At 38.5% G+C, this 19,111-nt stretch overlaps 1 protein-coding gene across 1 annotated transcript in view; it reads right to left on the reverse strand.

Moving 5' to 3' along the window:
- Positions 1 to 7,170: 7,170 nt before the first annotated feature.
- The window catches only part of otud7a (OTU deubiquitinase 7A), a 114,088-nt gene continuing 102,147 nt past the window's right edge, over positions 7,171 to 19,111 (reverse strand). Inside the window, exons 12-14 of the mRNA XM_041226697.1 lie at positions 15,346 to 15,460; positions 13,502 to 13,586; positions 7,171 to 12,970 (exon numbers count right to left, since the gene is read on the reverse strand). Coding sequence (XP_041082631.1) covers positions 11,525 to 12,970; positions 13,502 to 13,586; positions 15,346 to 15,460 — 1,646 coding nt within the window. The 3' untranslated portion in view covers positions 7,171 to 11,524. The remainder of the gene's footprint in view (positions 12,971 to 13,501; positions 13,587 to 15,345; positions 15,461 to 19,111) is intronic.

Consider the following 19,111-nt stretch of genomic DNA (forward strand, 5'->3'; position numbering starts at 1 on the left):
GTAGACTACTATAGAGCAAGAACAGCTGTCACTAAAATGACATGAAAGACTAGATTTTAATGGGGTGGGGGTGGGGGGGGTGGAATTCAGAGATAGATTCAAGTGGCAAAACTGAGTTTTAACTACATTGGATTTCAGAGTATTATTTGTATTTGTATTGCGTTGTAAATAGTGCACATTTTAGACAGCGGCCCGTATTTTTAGCTGGAATGAAGTGCACAACAAATTCGATAAAAAGAAAAAACTAGAAATTTTGAAAATACATTTTCTTAGAGAGCTCACCTGGATTGGTTTCAACAGTCTTGCAATTATATAATGGCTCAAAGGTTGCTTTCATCTTATATTTTTTCACAAATTCACATTACAATTTATTTGCATAAAATCTTAATGTTGTTAGTTCTGAAACTACACTACGTCAATAGGAAACATTGTCCTGGATGGTCCACTTTCCCTTATTAACCCTTCTTTTAAGGTTAGTATATTAGTTGGATGGCTGGCAATTGTGTTATATGTCCATGTGTCATTGAAACACATTTGTGCTTTTTAAATGGGAAGGGTTGTGTGTTTTGGTTTTCAATTCAGTCTTTAAAAAAAAAATTAAAAAATGAAAGCATTCAATTCGGGTCTCTATTTCTGTTTGTAAATCCTGTTCAGGGATTTTGCATACCCTGATAAACCACAGCTGGCTTTTTTAGAGCACTTTACAGCACCACAGAATCCTCCGAGATTGAATCAATCAGGTGGTTTTTACAGGGTGATTCTGCGGGGCAGTAAAAGGCTCTAATTACCATAGATGTCCAGGTTTGTTCCCAGTGCTGTAAAATGCTTTACAATCCAACTGTGACTTATCTCAGTTGATCAAATCAACCTCTTAGTTTGTTGCTTGATTTTATAAAGGCAAAAAGAACAGAGCTGATGGAAAGGAAAATGTTTTAATCTCAATTGTTTTAAATGTGAATACGCAATCCTATTATCTCAGTTTCAGGGTTTCCAGAGCTGTTCTTTTCTTATTGACAGTCCAGTCATTTTAATAGGGTGGTTTAAAGCCTAACTTTAATTTCCCATGGCAGGAGAACAACTGATGAAACTGTGCTTTATTATTCGTGTTAAGGTGTGGTATAATTTTTTTCCACATTTTGTTATGTGTCTGATAACAAATTTATCTGAGAGACAGTTTCTCACTTTGCCTCAGATTTCCAGTTCTGTTTGTAGACTAAAGTGCAAAAGTATAACAGTATTAGTTTTTTAACTTCTACACAGAACTGGTTCTTAGTTCCTCTGTTGTTGTAAGACAGGGTACAATAGGAAATGTTATATTCTTTGACTCATTCCAGCTCAAGTAGATCCAATTCTAGTAAGGTGTTTTCCCCCATTTGTGGTTGATGATACATAAACTACCTGTGATTAAGAAAATAATGCCAGGGCAAGTGTCCTGTACATTCAAAAGAAGAGCTGTATTAACTCATGTCACACATGGTGTGAACTCTGAAAGAGGAAAAATGATCAATTTTCATGACATTGTTTTAGGGGGATAGTATTTTCCAACAAAAAGTGATTTTAATAGACCTATGACATAAAAAGTCGATTAACCCTAAATTGGTTCACTTTAGCTGGAATGTGGTATGTAAACTCTTATTTAATACTGTTCTGAAAATTGTTTTTAAAGCAAGAGCTGCCAACCTTCATTCTGGGAATTGGGCTGTTCAGTAGCTTGTTAGCTTGGTTAGATACTCACACATATTTCTACTGATAACTATCCTGCCTGGTATAAATTGTTTCTGGGACGGTGAAGTTCAATTTTATACAACTCCCCATGTATCACTCGCATGAGTTCAAACATTATAAACAAACATTAAACCAGTAACCTTCAAAGCCCCAAATGCTAGCAAACCAAACCAGTAAGCTATCCCTTCACAGTCACATTACACACATTGCAAACCAATAAACTATTCCTTTACAGTCACATTACACACATTGCAAACCAAACCAATAAACTATTCCTTCACAGTCGCATTACACACATTGCAAACCAATAAACTATTCCTTCACAGTCACATTACACACATTGCAAACCAAACCAATAAACTATTCCTTCACAGTCACATTACACACATTGCAAACCAAACCAATAAACTATTCCTTCACAGTCGCATTACACACATTGCAAACCAATAAACTATTCCTTCACAGTCGCATTACACACATTGCAAACCAATAAACTATTCCTTCACAGTCGCATTACACACATTGCAAACCAATACAATATTCCTTCACAGTCGCATTACACGCATTGCAAACCAATACACTATTCCTTCACAGTCGCATTACACACATTGCAAACCAATAAACTATTCCTTCACAGTCGCATTACACGCATTGCAAACCAATACACTATTCCTTCACCGTCACATTACACACATTGCAAACCAATACACTATTCCTTCACAGTCGCATTACACGCATTGCAAACCAATACAATATTCCTTCACAGTTGCATTACACACATTGCTTTTGATTTCTAGTTTTCACATGCCCATCCCTTCCATTGAAATTACCATTTCAGTAAGCTGCTGATAACCCAATAGTCACATCAATCAAATTACTAGTACGTTACATCTTGTTGGTGAAAAAATCTCATGCATATTTCCTTCAGATCAAACAGATTGGATACACAATGCTTAACTACAGATTTTTTCAGATCAGTCCAAAGCATGTATATTGAATGGAGTACTAGTGGTTGTGAAGGCCATTCCAGAACTTTCATTTTTTCTTCCAGAATTCCCGAATTGACTTGGCTGTATGCTTTTGGGTCATTGTCGTGTTGGAAGATAAACTGTCTACCAATCAGCCTACGAACAATTGGTATTGTTGTACTTTGCAGAGTGCTTTGATACATGGCTGCATTTAGTCAATCTTCAATCACATGAATGTCACTTGTGAAACCACCTCCATGTTTAACGGTAGGTACATTTTCTTTATTGAAACCTTCCCCTTCTTTTTCTCCAAACACTGAGGTCCCATTTTGGGAAGCATTTCAATTTGTCTCATTGGACCAGAGAATTTTGCAAAATCCTTCAGATTCCTGTTCATATTTTCATATTCATATTTTTTGTCAAATTTTGGATGGTTTGTTTTACTTTTCTTATAAAAGTGGTTTGAGGTGAGGTCTATGTGCATATTTTGTGCTCAGGTGCCTTTGTACACCATTATGCCTAACTTCTAAATCTTTATTTAAGTCCTTGGCTGTCAATGTTGCCGTTTGTTTTAGCTGCTCACATAATTCTACTACATGCTTACCTGTAATTTTCTTTGGACGCACACTTCTTTCAAGCATTTCAGTTAAATTTGTTGTGGTACTAATTGATTATTGTTCTGAGTTGTGGATTTTGGTATTTCTCTTCTGTAACGAGTTCCTTTGTTGTAATCTGCTATGAGTGCTTTTCTTAAACTTGGATCCAGCTACTTTGTCTTGACCATCATTTGCTTTGTTGCCAAAATGTTCTTCAACAGAGTTGGAAATCATGTTTTTCTGGCTATTGACTTTATAATGCAGCTTAGTTACTGTGTAATGGATTTCAATCAATTCATATTTTTTTTAATTAGTTCTATTACATTTTTACAGACTTTTAATGTAAATGTACCAATACTTAATAGTTTTGTCGGTGACTGTATAAGAACCAAACCTTCAGCCTCCATAATAAAAAGCACCTAACATTCCATCATTTATAAGAAAGTATTACCTTCGAAACTTTGGAATGAGATTAGGAAAGCTGACTTGGGCCAAAACAAAAATCTGAACCCTGATTCAAAACAAGTGCTACCCTGCCTCGCTTTATATTGGAGGTTGCAGAGTGGTGTAAGGATTGTAATGCTGTAAGTAAAGCTGTTAAGCAAATCAAAGTCACTGTTTTGTGAACTTGCAATTATAGAGCAGCACTTGTCCCTTTTTTATTTATGACAATAAAAAGAGCTTTTCCTTGTACCACACCCTTGTTTAACAAGTAACCAAAACAGCACAGACAGTTTCCTATGTCTGCAGTCCAGAATACACTCTCATAAGACGGTATTTGCTCTGTTTAGTTACAGGATGTTGTGGGTTATTTAAATAAATAACTTCAGCACAGAATAACACTGAACAAATGAACAGGGTTATGTACAGTAGCCATGGGACTAGAAGACACTGACCATAATGTTTTGTAGAGTAAATTGTGTTTAAATTAGTAATAATGCATCTGAAATTAAGTGATGTTAAAACATTGTTGTTTAGTGTAATGTTGAAAACTGTCTTACTGTATCTGGTAAGCTGATTTGTATGGTTCATATGTTCTGGATCATTAACCAGCTGTGAATGAGCTGTAACCCTCCAGAACAAAACTGAGACATCTTTAGCTGATCATCCAATCCTTGCTGCATATTCAAATAACAGCCATGCTGCTGGTCAGGGTGTGGGGGGGGGGGGGGGGGGCACCCCTTTTTTCCCAAAATCAATTCCCAGTTCCAATTTCCATTCCCTTGTAATCAATTACAGTTCCTTTTATGACATCTGCTTTATTGAGCAATTATTTATACAACTTGTCAAACGCATGCAATTGAACAATTACAGTGTAAATGTATCCCAACAATTCGACTTGCTGTTACAACAATACATCATGAGCTCCTCAAGTGCAACGTCTGAAAGGTTACACCTTTCTGGGCGGAGGCTTTCCCAGCACCTGTTGAGAAGTTTTTTTTTGGCATCGCAGTGAAAATCTATCTGCCTCTCCTGTTACACAACTATTGAGGCTATCTGATGGTTTGGTTAGTCTCTGAGTAAAAGTTAAAAGCATACTCCCCTAATCTGGCAGAACATGTTATTCCCTGCACTTCCTCCTTGAGCATAAATTACTGGAACACATTTATTTACAAAAGACTGATGCTGATTTGTCCCCAAGAAAAAGCTTTCAATTTCATATACGCAAGGGAGGCCCAGATCTCCCAAAATGAGTATTATTACATTTGGCACCCATCTAGCCTCTAAACCTGCACCATAAGGAAAGACAAACAATGGGAGCGTTTACAAAGTATAAAATACCTATTTATACAGCACAGTATATAGAAAAAATACATCTGCAGTGTATTTAAGATACAGAGCAACTCTAGGCTTCTAGAACCTACTGCTTATTGTCACTGACTGTACTCTGTTTTGTTAACCACATTGTTACTAAAGTCTCTCTGTTCCTGGTCTGGCAGCTATTAAAAATATAATGCATTACCAAGGCAATAAGATAATCCTGTACACGACTGCATTTATGGCGCTACATCTCTATATTCATTTCCCAAGAACAGTTTAATAGCACACAGCAGTGCAGTCATTTTCTTAAATTGCACTGTAAACTACAGCATTCATAATCCATAATTTAACTTTATAAGTACATATTGTGTTATACCAATCTGCTATGTCTGCATAAATCACGCAAAAGGGATATAAAATTGTGAGCACATTTTCAGTATTCCTCAATATCGAGCTGAAAGCTCGTCGACATCCGTTGGGTGTAAAGAGGTGATTGGCTTGATCGTGGGATTGGAGGACGCCAATTGACCTCCAGTTGCCCTGAGCTGTTGTGCAGATTGCTGTGGTGTGGGTATGTAATTGGACATTCTAAATTGGGGAGAGAGAACAGACCATGTTGTGCACTAAGGTTTATTAAAATATCCACAGACAGGGCCCTATTTTCAATTTCAGCATTTAGATCCACTACCTTTTACTTAGAGTAGACTAAAGGTCTGTTCAATTGATCTAAATACTGCTGTCATTTAAATCATTAAGATTTTTGCAAGTAAATTGCAAGGTTTCATATTAAACCGTGGTGGTTTTTAGCTCTGCCAGTGTTTTAGATCAATAAATAGACTCCATTGTCTGTAATATAAATCAAGTCTAATCTATACAGGAGGTTCCAGCTATAACAAGGTCACTTCAATCGGTTACTTTTCAGCAGAATCAGGTTTTGATTTTTCACAAATACTGGCAAGGTTAAGTGACCATTGTGGAAATGTTTCCACAACAGCAGGATGGCTTGTAGTTGCAGTATCTATCTGGCACAGTGCAGTCTCTACTGGTTGCACCTGGATGTTTGTATTTCAGTATTTCCAGTCTTAAATTTGCAATGGAAACTCTTTGTTTGTGGTTTGAAAAGGGGTGTTCTCCATTAAAGACTCAAACGTGTAGTTTTGAAAGAAATTATATATTTTTTTAGCAAACCTGTAATTTCATTTTAAAACATGGTACTATACAAGGTCAAATAAATTCCTCTTGGCTTTGATTTTAGATTTAGTCCTGCACGTTCCTGGTCAATTCACCTACCAGGAAAGGGTCATTGTCCCGCCCCTTCAAGGCGTTCTTTCCCCTAATGACTGACATGCTTTGCAGCTTGTAAGAGGCTTGACCTCGAAGACGCTGTTTAGGTGAAATGATCTAGACAGTGCAAGTGTAACAGATTTTCTGGAAGACAAGGCAAGCAAACTGAGAATGTTCTAGTGCGGCTGTAGATATTATACTGTACATTTCTTTCAAAGCTGCACTTTTGAGACCTATATGGAGGATGAAAGTGCAGAACATGCAGGATTTCTTTTTTTCTTTTTTTTTTTTTTTTTTTAGCTACAAACACTTTGAAAACAGAATTGTGAAAGCAGGGAATGGTAAACATGTTTTTTTTTTTAATCTTTCATTATTTACATAGTGTGGATAGAGTAAATCTGTTGCCAGACATTTTACAGGTTATCATTTTAAGGGAGTGACTAGGACAGTAACCTTGAGTCCTTAATGCATACTTTTCAAAATAAATTCCCGAAGTGCAACGAGTTAATCTGGTAGTCAATAAGCAGCTCAGCACAGTAGATGGTATTGATTATTAACAGCAAGACTTAGTCATGTCATATATAAGGACAAAATGTTTTTAAACTTTGGAAGCCAGCGATTCTAATCTGTAACATAAAAACTGTTCAGATTCAGAGCAGATGGCGATTTAACTTACAGTATACCAGATTTCCATCTGCCACTGGGAACTTATTCATTTCCATCAGCAGCAGATCAAGATCACATCTATTTTACTTGGGACTCCATCAGTCCCAGGCCTGGAGGCAAGCAGAACTTAATCTCTCACACTTGAGCTGATGGTAGAAGTTACCTAATGAGTGACCAATGTGAAGGACACAAGAGGCGGGTTTTAAATCTGGGCAGAACACGGAGGCTGTGAATATAATATACTGTCAGGGAAATATAAGAGGTTGGCAAAATTATTTCTAATCAGCAGTTATACAAAAACACGACACAAAGGTGATCTTTGACTGTCGGGTGATCTCCGTTGCAGATCAGATTGTATAATGCAGAGGTAACCGGCAGCAGCCCCAGCCTGAAATGGGAACATGATCAGATGAGACAGACCTGGTTCCATGGTACAGATGGAAATGCTGCATTAATTTAACCTTTTACACACATGGCCTTACTGAGGAGTCAAACAAATTCCACAACACAAACTGAAGGCTTTACAAGGGGAAGATTTTATTTCTTTATTTTTGTCTCCTTTTGTAAGGTTTTATCTGACAAACATGGCAGTATAATATTAACTAAACAGGCTTTTGTTGTTGTTGTTCTTGACAAGATTGGTATAAACTATTTAAATTTGCAATTGTGTAGTGACTGGCAATTGTGCAGAGTAAGTGTTTTTATTTTTCAGAGCGGATTTCTTACGTTAGTCCTGCGCACCACTTCACCTACTGAAGTCTTTGGCAGGGAACAATAGCTTTTAATATAGGGGATGAATAGCAAATACGTAGGGCTAGGCTCCCTGTTCCCCTTAGCAAAAGCCTTTGTAAGGTATGATTGAATAGCAAGTGAAGGGTTCTGCAGAGGTGCAAAAGCAGAAGTCCTGTTGCAGTGCGTTGCTCTTAAACAGAGGGCTGTATCGTGTGGGTTCAGCACAATGCAGAATGCACTTCTAATAGTCTACATTGGTCACTTGTCACCGATTATCTGTTATCCCTTGCAAAGCTAATACTATACACAAGCATAGTGCAATATGATGCTAGTTGGTTACTGCTAACCTGCTAAGTGTCTCCTATTACAAGTGGAAGACCCAGAACCACAGTATGTGACACTAGGATCAATTTGAAAGAGTTCAGAGGTATTTTTATTTTACACAAGACCTGCATAGCTGTCAGATCTGGATTTGGTCACTCTGTTCAGATTTTGAACAAAGGATTGTTAGTAGTGTGTATTCAGCTACCATGTCACACTGTAGCACTGTAAATGTAGTAGAAAATGCTAGTCTGCATTTATTAATTTTGTATACACTTCTCCCATGGTTATTTACATGTGACCAGACAAGTCGTGCCAATTTTATTAACTGCATATAATAAGGTGTTTAAAAATAAATAAATAAAAGAAAGAAAATAAAAAACAAATTTCATGCCCAACCCTGTATGTATATAATGGCAGTTTGTCCAAAACATAAGTATAAAGTAATACATAGAGAATAAACAATACAAATAAAGCAACTTCATGTATATGAATTATTACACATGTCTCAATCTACCAAAAGCTAAATATTCATAACCTAAAACACTTCTTTACAAAGCTCTTATTTTTTTCATTTTTTTTCAAGGTTATTTTCTTCTAACAGTTCTGCAGTAAAACAACCTACCAAAGTGACAACTGTGTCCATAATAAAAAGCGCAAAACATTGCTTTGCGGCATTTTGTGAAAATAATATAAAAATAATTTCTATATTACAATTTAACCTTGGCTTGTAAATTCCCAACACATCACATTCTCTAGTCCACAAACAAAACACACAAACACCTGTTTTTTTTTTTTTTTTAAACAATAAACTATTCTTTTTTTCATTATTTACATCAGCATCTAATGTGCAAATGAATAATTTAAGGTAGTGTGCAATTCTCAAATTAATATAAAACAATATTTTACATTTCTAATGGTGAGAGTCCATGAAACTTACATACAAAGAGGAAGGTAACTGCAGAATGAGTACAAATAGAATTTGAGCTGAAAAAACTGTTACAGTCATGGTCAGGGAGAGCATACAGTACATTACACTATAGCATTTTGCATACCAATACATTCAAGTGCAGCCAAACACAATGCATCAACTTGGAACACTTCAATAAACTGTACCTGTGTGCTACTACACTAAATAGTGAAATTAACTTTGACTGAAAAATCGTCAGTATATTTTGATGTCTGTTGTGAATGAGACTGTAGCAGCACTTGAGTTGGTTTCCTATACAGGATCACCTGAAGTATCTTTAATGCATGGACCAGAGCTTGACCGGAGCACCTGCCTGCTCACTATTCAGAGGTCAATTTGATTTTACAACACTGGGTATCCTCCTGGATTGTATCAGCCTTACTGTTGGTGTTGGTAGCTGCAGGTCAACCTTTGCCAAGCCATGTTTTAATATAATCTGCAGGTTTGAACAATACCAGCAGCGGGCTGACTAATCATGTGAACAGGAGCAACAAGCGCTAGGTTTTTGTCGGTTCACAATTTCCAAAGTGTACAGTTCTCGCCTGTCAGAAAAAAAGGTACCAGATCTGGGATCTGATGCAATACGGCACAAATGAACCCCTACGTAGATATCCCAGAAAATCTAGCTGAGGTTTATCCTCATGGAATACAGGTGGATCAAATTCTTCCCCTTTAGTCATACAGCCACCGCGCAGTGCAGCATGTCAGTTTTGACAGAAGTCAGGCGTTGAGTTCCATCGACAAAAATATTTAAGCAAGCAATTTCAGCTATTAATATTTCTAACTCTGTAATGTCAAAACCTCAAGGATGCATCCAATTCAAGCTAGTTCACACCATGATCATGTAACCGTAGCTAAGGGAGATTACTCGTCTTGCTAATCATGTGACCTGTCTCTGCTCGCCCGAGAGACAGTGATCGCCAGGGTTGAATTATAGCTGGTTGCATTGCACAACTGTACAGTCGCAAGAATTAAGTATGAAACAGCCTTAATGTTCGAGTGTGAAGATCAGTGTGGTCAGTGTGATCAGTAGTCTTATCTGTTACCTTTATTAAGCTATAGCCGTATTATTCTGTCAAAATCTGGTGGCTGCAGACTATTAATTCAGCCGGGCAGTGCATTAAACTTTACAAGCTAATCAAAGGAACTGTTTTTGTTGGGCACACCAACCATGTACACTGAAGCCTGCATAACAATGTTATAACATTAAATACATATTTTCAGTGTAGCTTAACTTGGGTGATGCCTTTAATGTAGGTTGCTTCTTCTCATCAACATTTTCTAGTTGGTTGTTTTGATCATCCAGCTGCACTCCTGTGTGTCTTTGCCTGTGCATAATGTGTCATGAACACTATTTCCTTTAATGTAGAACTGAAATCAGCAAGCAAAAAGCTCTGGGGAGCATTTTATTTCACTATACTATACCTGAGAACAACTGCAAATCTATACTTTTCAAATGGACAAAATCCATTGTTGTAATTGTTTTTGGCACATGTGTGTTCTACAGGAATTTGTGCATGTTAGCAGCAACTGCTTTTTATATCTAACACAAGCGTAGCAGTGAGAGGAAAAAATAAGTGGTCTTTTTAATATGTTTGCCATGGGTCTTTTTAATCTAAACATGAACATTTTTTAATTAGAATTGTCACTGAGCAATGTAAAGCAGCAGGATATAGCAATCAGTTTAAATAAAGGATTTAAAAACCTGTGTTGACTTTATTTTTTAGATTTTGGCTGCCAGACATCTTGTCAGGTTACAGACATTGCTTAGGTCTGCAGTCTGCTGTATTGCTTAAACCAAACTGAGTTTCTATGGCTTTTTTTTTCTTCCCCTGTACAAAACCATAGGGAGAAGCCTTATGGTGGCATTATAAAATACATACATTTACACCAATGCCTTTATTGCTGTAAGAAATTACTTCCAGACGCTTGTATTTTTCTGGAGTTTAAATTGAATTTCTAATGAGTTAAACATCCGTCTTCCTCTGATAATTTGTTTTAAAAGTTCAACGTGGTGATTTCTACTGATCCTTTTTTTTTTTTTTTATCTCTTTGCACATCGTCCCTGATCTTTGCTTTACTCAGATATTTGTTATCTTTTATGTGCTACACAATGTGTGTTTCTCGCATGAGTTATTTATATTTATGCAATCAACAGCAACAGGGTATAGTGTGGGTAACCTTTTTGATTTATTGAACTAAAATGTATCTGTAAACTAAACTTTGGAAAAATAAAAATCCCTGGCCAAAGCTGTAAATGGAATTCTCAGCTCCACAAAGTGTAATATCAAGTGACAGTGTCCCTTGATATTGAGAGAAGTGACACACAAAAAAAAGAGAACAGTTCTTTTAATAGAGTAGGACATTTGTTATGATCTACTGTAGATTATTCACAAAGTGCTGAGGAGAAGATTCTATCCTTCAGTGCTTCAGGACAAAAGAGGACTCCCGTTGACGCTGCTTCAGCCAGCCGATAACGTGGGCTGGTGCTGGAGTATGGACTATCCAAGCTTGTGGTTCTTGCCTTCCCTTTCTCTATGTTTCGTCTCCTCTTTGTAGCAGTACGAACAGAAGTTGTCAGTCTCAGAACGGCCGTAAAAGGAACAGTTCTCCTTCTTGCACCGGTTTTGTTGGATTAAGTAGGGTGGGCACACTGTGCTGCGACCTTTGGTTCTGTCATGGTTTAACCAGACCTGGGGAGAATCCTCGTCTGCATATTCCAAACAGTCCCGAACATCGTTGGCATTGAAGCCGTTGGTGTAAGTGTGGGACTTGTGATCCCCAGGCATAGAGTAGGACAGAGACTCTACCGTGTTCACTGTACGGATCCCTGACAAGCGAGCTGGGCTGTAGCTCTGAGAAGACAGTGAACGGTTCTGCTGGGGATATGTGGCACACGTCTTTAGGGTGCCAACTTTGGGCTTGTATGTGTTGTCCTGGAAGTTTGAGGGCTGCAAGTTGACATCTCGAAGATGAATGACACTATGCCTCTGGATAGGTGGGGTATGGCTATAGTGGGCAGACACTGGGATGGGCCCAGATTTCTTAGCACCATTGCTAGGCGAGGAGAAAGGGCCTGGTGTGGGGCTGTGCCGATCCTGCAGTTTCAAAACCAGCTGCGAAGTATGGCTTTGTTGCAAGACTGGAGAGGAGCCCTCTCGCGGTGAGCTTTCTGCCTTTTCTTTCTGGAACGTTTCCTGCTCCGGTTTCTTAGCAGCTGTCCCATTGACAACTGGCTTCTTTTCAGATTCCTTCCTCTTCTGCTCCTGCTCTGCACTGAATCGTTCCTGGGCGTTGGTTAGGTAAAAGCTAATCATCTCCTCATGGAACTGGTGTCGATGGCTGGTCAGAAGGAGACCTGCGAAGATGAACTTTCGTTCCCCTTGCATGGCCGCTCTGAGGATGTTCAGACTCAGTTTCACGTCGGTGCTGTACTTCCATTGGTCTGACTGTTTCTCACCAGGGGGCTTCGCTGAGCTGTTGCGCTTCTCCACAGGAGACATTCCCGATGCTCTATTGGTGGGAGATGGGCTTATAGTATTTTCCGACGGGGAGGTGCTGGAGGACTGCCCGGATTCCTCTTTGCTCCCTTTGCGGGATTTTAATTCCTTCTTCTTGTTCTTCTCGCCGTTCTCCCCGTTCCGGCCGTTACTCATGTTGGATTTGTTGATTTTTCCATGAACCAGGCCCCCCAGCCCTCCCATGTTCTTCTTCAGCTTGATCCCCAGGGTTTTGCTAAGACTTCCAAGTTTGTTGGCTACAGAGTCTGTCCTGTTCTTGTCTTTCTCCTTCCTCTGTTTCTCCTTCTCCTTCTCTTTGCTGGGCTTGCCATTGTTGACGTTGGAGTTGCTGCAGACAGATTCTCGGTCGGAGTCCATGGAGTCAGCCAGCGACTGGACGTCCTCACCCGCTGAGGCTGTGGGAGACTCTGGCTGAGCCAGAGGAGCCTGAAAGGGGAATAAGATTACAGTGCTAGTCATGATTCTCCCCAGATTCAACATCAAGTTTTACCTTGCCATGTTAGAAAGCAGGTGATTTGCCACCATAAGAAGGTTCACAATAGCACTTGTCTTTTTATTATGCTTCAAAACCATCGTGAGTGGTTCTGACTCTCTAATACTGGGTTAATATAATTGCTCTATAAATATGTCTTTTATAGGCTTTGAGCTTGATTTTGAGCTTGTCTGCCTAGCACTGGAAAGGCATCCTTAGTCCTTTCAAACCACGTGACAATGTGACCTTTCAACTTAGCTGGCGCAATATGTATAGAGGGGACCATCGAAGCTGAAAGGCAGTTTTGAAGGGAATAAGTAAGTTTATTCAATGTCAGGCAATTAGACATCTCCAGGTCAGACAGAGCTAGAGAAAAATGTTAATAACTCAATATTGGGTCAGCAGATATTCTCTATTATACACTACCCCTCAGTCATTTAAAGCAACAGATCTGAGAAATAAAACATACAAAACAAGCTACATACCCTTGTTTCAGATGGAATGCGGATCCATGTTACATTCATGTAGTTGTGTAACAGGTTAAGCTTTGCTTCCAAAGACAGGATAAGACTACGGGTGGGGGAGAAGAAGAGAAATTTCAATTAATAACCACTAACATTTTTCAAATGAATTTCCAATCACGTCGTTTTAGCCCTAAAGCTCAGCCTCTTCCTGTATCATAAAGCCGCGACAACTTAAAATCAGCGATGTTTACTGTGCATGTATGCTATTGACTCCCTAAGAATAACATAAGTACACGCTGTTGATATTTTATAGGGCCAGAATAGCACCGTTTTGACATTATTAGGCGTCTAAAAGGATCTGGAGACACAAGTGATCATTCTTCAATGATGACCAATCTCAATTCCTTCAAGGAGTTTGGAGTTGGAAATCTACAGAAAAGAGTTCTCCAGTATGGCCATTAGCACCACAACCTGAGATTTTTTCAACGTGAAAAATCAGTCATTTGTGCTGACTTGTAAAATAGGACGAATCAGTAGTTAACAAATAAAAAACGTCTTCACCGAGTCCGTGCCTCGTGAACAGCTGTGCAAATCAACCGGCAAAATCAGCACATCAAATGAGGCCCATATTTTAAGTTATTCTGACTTATGTAGAGGAAGAATTCTGGATGTGTATTCATCTGGATATGTACACAGACAGAAAAAATGCTGCATCAAAGAAAATGCACACTTATTACCAGAGAAATTCATCAACATATTATATGCATAACAAATACAACCCAACATACACATGAGGCTGTAACAATGAAAAAATGAACGGAACAAAAGAATTGCAGCCTTATTATGTACAGTGGGACATACATTATTTCTAATGTAATATCTTCCAGAAAACCCAAGCGATAACTTGATTAGATTTTTTTTGTGTAGCCCTGTATATACAGTGTGCTTATTCAAGCCCAACATGAGTAAACATGGCTTAATCTTGTATCACTATTGATTTCATTATTTAAATGGAACATGTCGGTCTATTAGCTTCATTACAATACTGAATCATTGGGTCCAGGCGTTCTCAAGATCAAAAACCTCATGAATAAACTTAATGTCATAATGTCTTTTGAAACCGACAAGTCTACTTATGAGGAAGTAGCTTGGAGGTACCCAAGTGTCTCGGTGATCCGTCCTCATTTAAATTCACAGCAGACTAATTATGCCTGTTCTAAGCAAACGCTTGATTAGTATTTACGTACTTCTATCAAAATTAATGAAGAGCAAATTCTGTAAGAGATAGAGTACACTCCTTTGTCATGAGAAAATACTTGGCATTTAAGTTTTTTAAATTATTTTTTTTTTTTAAATCAAAAGGCCTGTCTGCTGACACTTAAGCAAGATTCCAAGCTATTTGTGACACAACAAAGGCTTTCTTCAGGGCAGGAGATTGTGAAGCAAGCCATTTGTGTGATTGGGGTTGCTCCTTTTTTAAAGGGTTCCCTGGATTAATGGTTAACGTTTCACAGCAAATTTAGCAGCTTGGGGTTTGGAGGTCGGTCATTATGCTAGAAATGTGTTTGTTGCATGCTACTTTCTCATTCAAATGTTGTATTAGATTTCAAAATTGAATATGATATTAAAGATAAAACATATATGACTAACAGTCTGGATATGGTGCGCAGATTGACAGTGACATTATTCTATCTCTGTATTAATGAACACCTGAGCTACAGGTAAGCTACCGATCTTTCACTGACCTTTTGCAGTTTAAAAAAAATGTTTATTTTTTATATGGCTTGTCAAATACTGGCCAACTTTCGCCACTGAAAAACAATATTTTGAGTCTTGTGTCTACCATTTCTAGCTGGATGACTTACTTGGCCAGTTTGGTGTTGTCGTTGTCATCCTTCCCCCACTCCCAGTCCTTCCCAGGATCAACAGCAAAGTGCAGAGGCAGCAGCTTGTGCTCAGAGTCAGTCAGAGGAATGACCGCTAGAGAGAAGAAGAGCATTTATTAGGAGTTTCTGGAAGACCGAAGAGACCGAGGCACTAGTTTAAAGGATTTCCTCTCGACTGTTCATTGTAGGAAGGCCTGACAGTTCCAGGGTTAGTAGGACCATATGCAGTAAATTTTTGACATGTTACCAGGTTTACACACACAAACTATTGTACCATTTGCTCTTGCTTCAGTGGGTGCCTGTTGGAAATGTAAAAAATGCAAATACTGCCGTACATGGTTTTAAATATTTGGTAGTATTTTATGAGGGTTGTTGCTTCACAAGGCCATTTTGAAACTATTAAAAATGTAAACAAAGGGGGAAAATAATCTGTTTTGCTTCACATAGTGACAGAGCAGCCAGAAAGCTTCAAAGAGGGAGGAAGCTTGTGCACCTGCAACTAAAACTACTGGTAAGTCAATGACGTCTGGTTTCTGGGTGTACAGGCTAGAGTGAAACCACATTTTAGTGTCAAGCCTTTAGTTAAACTGCAGCTTTAAGACAGGGTATCATCAAAACAAGAGTTGAGTTGCAGGATACATTTTTTATCTTTTTTTTGTATCTGTGTAAACATATCTTGTGTGCCCTGACCACATCACACATCACGCCCCCAGATCAGTACATATGTAAATGTATATGGCTGGTGCGACAGTCTGGCTCTAGGGATCTGCCCTTGTCATCTGATTTGCAAACACAAGCTGCATATTCTACAACAAGAACTACATTTCATGAGTGATTTCTAAATGTTTTTTATAATTCACTATCTTAATGGATTAGATGATCACTCTCTGTACCTCAGTTGGATTAGTAAACTGCTCTTTTAAACCAGTTATAACCTGGCTTTCTGAGTCTTTCTGCACTTGCCTGCTTATCCTGTAGTCAGGAAAGCTGGAAATGTACATTGGTGGCGTTTTAGTGCGGTTTGCGTATACAGCTATTAAAGACAGGCCAAGTACATTTCCTGGTAATTAATTAGGCTAAGCTGTGTCTCTGCGTGGAAAGGGTCAGGGAGACTGGGGTTTATAAGAAAGGTTTAACATTGCTTAAAGATTCAGTTCCCTGAAAAGTATACAGTGTTCATCAACTTTGATTAGTCTAACCAGTGCTTGACAAAGCAGACTGACTGGAGAAGCATAAACAATCTTGTGGGAAATCTAAGCAAACGTATGAAGTTTGTACCCTCTTCATTGTAATGTCTGAACAGAAAAAAATAAAGGTATGCGTGTTCATTTGTTTTGTCTGCAATGGTACAAGAGCATACTGTTGCAAGCTGAAATGTACGAGCATTTTTCACACCAAATAAACACAAGTGCAATATTTCACCAAGCAGTTAGGAGACATGTTTCCCTTCTCTGTTACTCAAAGCGGTTTCTAACACGTATGTCCTCCTAGTTTTATTGTCAGATACAGACAGGCAGCAGCTATGCAGGTTTCACAATCCAATTTAAGTTGTGCGTTGACAACTGGTAACTGTACTACAGTGCAATAGTTGCCGTTGCTGCATGCAAGTTTTTCGATAGATTTTAAAATAACAGTATAGAATAACAACCTGTTTACTGTGAATGCACTCCATTAACATTTATATTCCAGTCTTAAATACCACTCCTCCCAAAAACCACACACACAAAGGATACTAATAACACTTAATGTCGGTACCATGAAAGAGTATGTATGAGAATACACAGTATGTGGAATAAAGAACTGCACAAATATCCACGCAAGGTTTAATCATATTGGGTTTCTGAAGATATAGCCCAACCACAACTACTGCACAGGTCACGGCGACCTTTGGAACCTCAAGGACCTTGTGATTAGGAATTGCATGCCCGCATGGAAAGCACCATGTAGGTCAGCAAAAGTTATTTTGGCGGCTGCCTGACAAACAACAAAGATGTTGATACAGGGGAATGGTTTGCAGGGACCATGAGCGGTGCTGTGCTAAGAGTAAACAGTGGTGCTTGTAGAAACGTGAGACGGGTAACTTGTTTGTTTAAATAGTTATCAAAATACATTTTTCATTCAGTCATGCATACAGGGTTGGGACAAATTCCTGTTTTTCAATCCTGAAAGTTTTTTTCCTTTTGTCAGCTGTAAGCTAACATACTGGAGAGGTATGCTGAGGTGTGCTGCGAACAGGTTCAGCCAACTATTTGTCTTTTTGAATGCAAACATTGATGGCTGATACTCAAAGATTGAATTTGATGGTATCCATGGTAATGCCAGCAAGTCAACCTGTCAGATGTGACCTTGTTTTCGGTAGAGGTACTCCACAGGTAGGCTGATATAATTAGTCTGGACCATTGTCTGGGTTTTGAGAGAGAGAGAGAGAGAGAGAGAGAGAGAGAGAGAGAGAGAGAGAGAGAGAGAGAGAGAGAGAGAGAGAGAGAGAGCAAAATGCTGTGTTTTAAACTGTTAAAAACAGGTGGACCTGACTTTGAATATTCGACTGTGTTGCAGAAAATACACAGATGACATACTTCTCATTAGTAACTCAAGTGGTGCTGTTTTAGGTTTCTGGGACAAAATAATATATCTTCCTTTCCTTCTTCTTGGATGTTTTTAGGTATCAGGTGTAAACCCAGATGTCTTTTTTTAAAACCATTTTTATTTGACCATCTTTGTAATGTTTGTGCTTTTACAAGAATATTAACATTTCAACACAAACAAGTTTGAATTCAGCGCCAAAATGAGAACCCACAATCTTCATTCACATGTACATTGGGTTACACAAGCCTGCCCTCTAGTGGTAAACAGCAGCACCTACAAGAAGCTCCCACTAGCACACCCATGTTCACATGTCACTGTCTCGCCAGGCACAGTAGAGTGACTAGCTGTCACACTTTAAAACAGGAACAAAAAGCTCAGAGGCAAGGATGAAAATAGCTTGGTATCCAAGGGTCCAGGACTGACTTTAAGCAGAAAAAAAGTTCTGCTCTAATATTTACTGAAGGAAATAATCTCAAGCTGCTAATATACAGGTGCTGTTTAACATAAATACATGGGAATGAGCAGTTTGAGAGTGCATGTGTTTATATGCACAGTGTCAAATTTGAAGGACACATTTAATGCTTTCTCCATGTTATTCCTTACCTCAGAAATATCAATAATATTGGACTTGATCAGATAAAGTAAAAGTAAAGTAAAAATGTACTGCTGTCTTCATTCAAAATAATGATGACCCAGTATTTACCCCAAAACAACAAAACATTTAAATTCTTAAAATTGAAATGCATTTCCTATATTCCTTTCTAAACTGCAGTCATTCCACAGTTGCAAGATTTAAACACCTGAACCTAACCTCTGTCACGAGTAACATTTCACAATTGTTTTTCCTGATTGGATCCATGCTTGATTGGGACACAGTTGTAATAGATGTGTCGTGCAGATATTTGAGCTTATCCATTTGGAGACTGAATTGCTTGCCTTTGGTCTGAGTTGAGTAGAGATTTGATATTTTGATGGTGATGTCTCTCAGTGATGGCGGATAGAGCATCAAAAAGACATCCATAGGGTTAGGTTTGGTCTGCTTGAAGCATTCTACTGCAGTTGGTTTATAAATCACATGTTCTGGAATACGTGAAGCAGCTGGTGGGCAGTTCAGTTAATTCTGTCTCTTTGCTCACTATATCCTCCAAACCAAATATTC

Source organism: Polyodon spathula, chromosome 24, assembly GCF_017654505.1.
Source record: "Polyodon spathula isolate WHYD16114869_AA chromosome 24, ASM1765450v1, whole genome shotgun sequence".
Lineage (NCBI taxonomy): Eukaryota > Metazoa > Chordata > Actinopteri > Acipenseriformes > Polyodontidae > Polyodon > Polyodon spathula.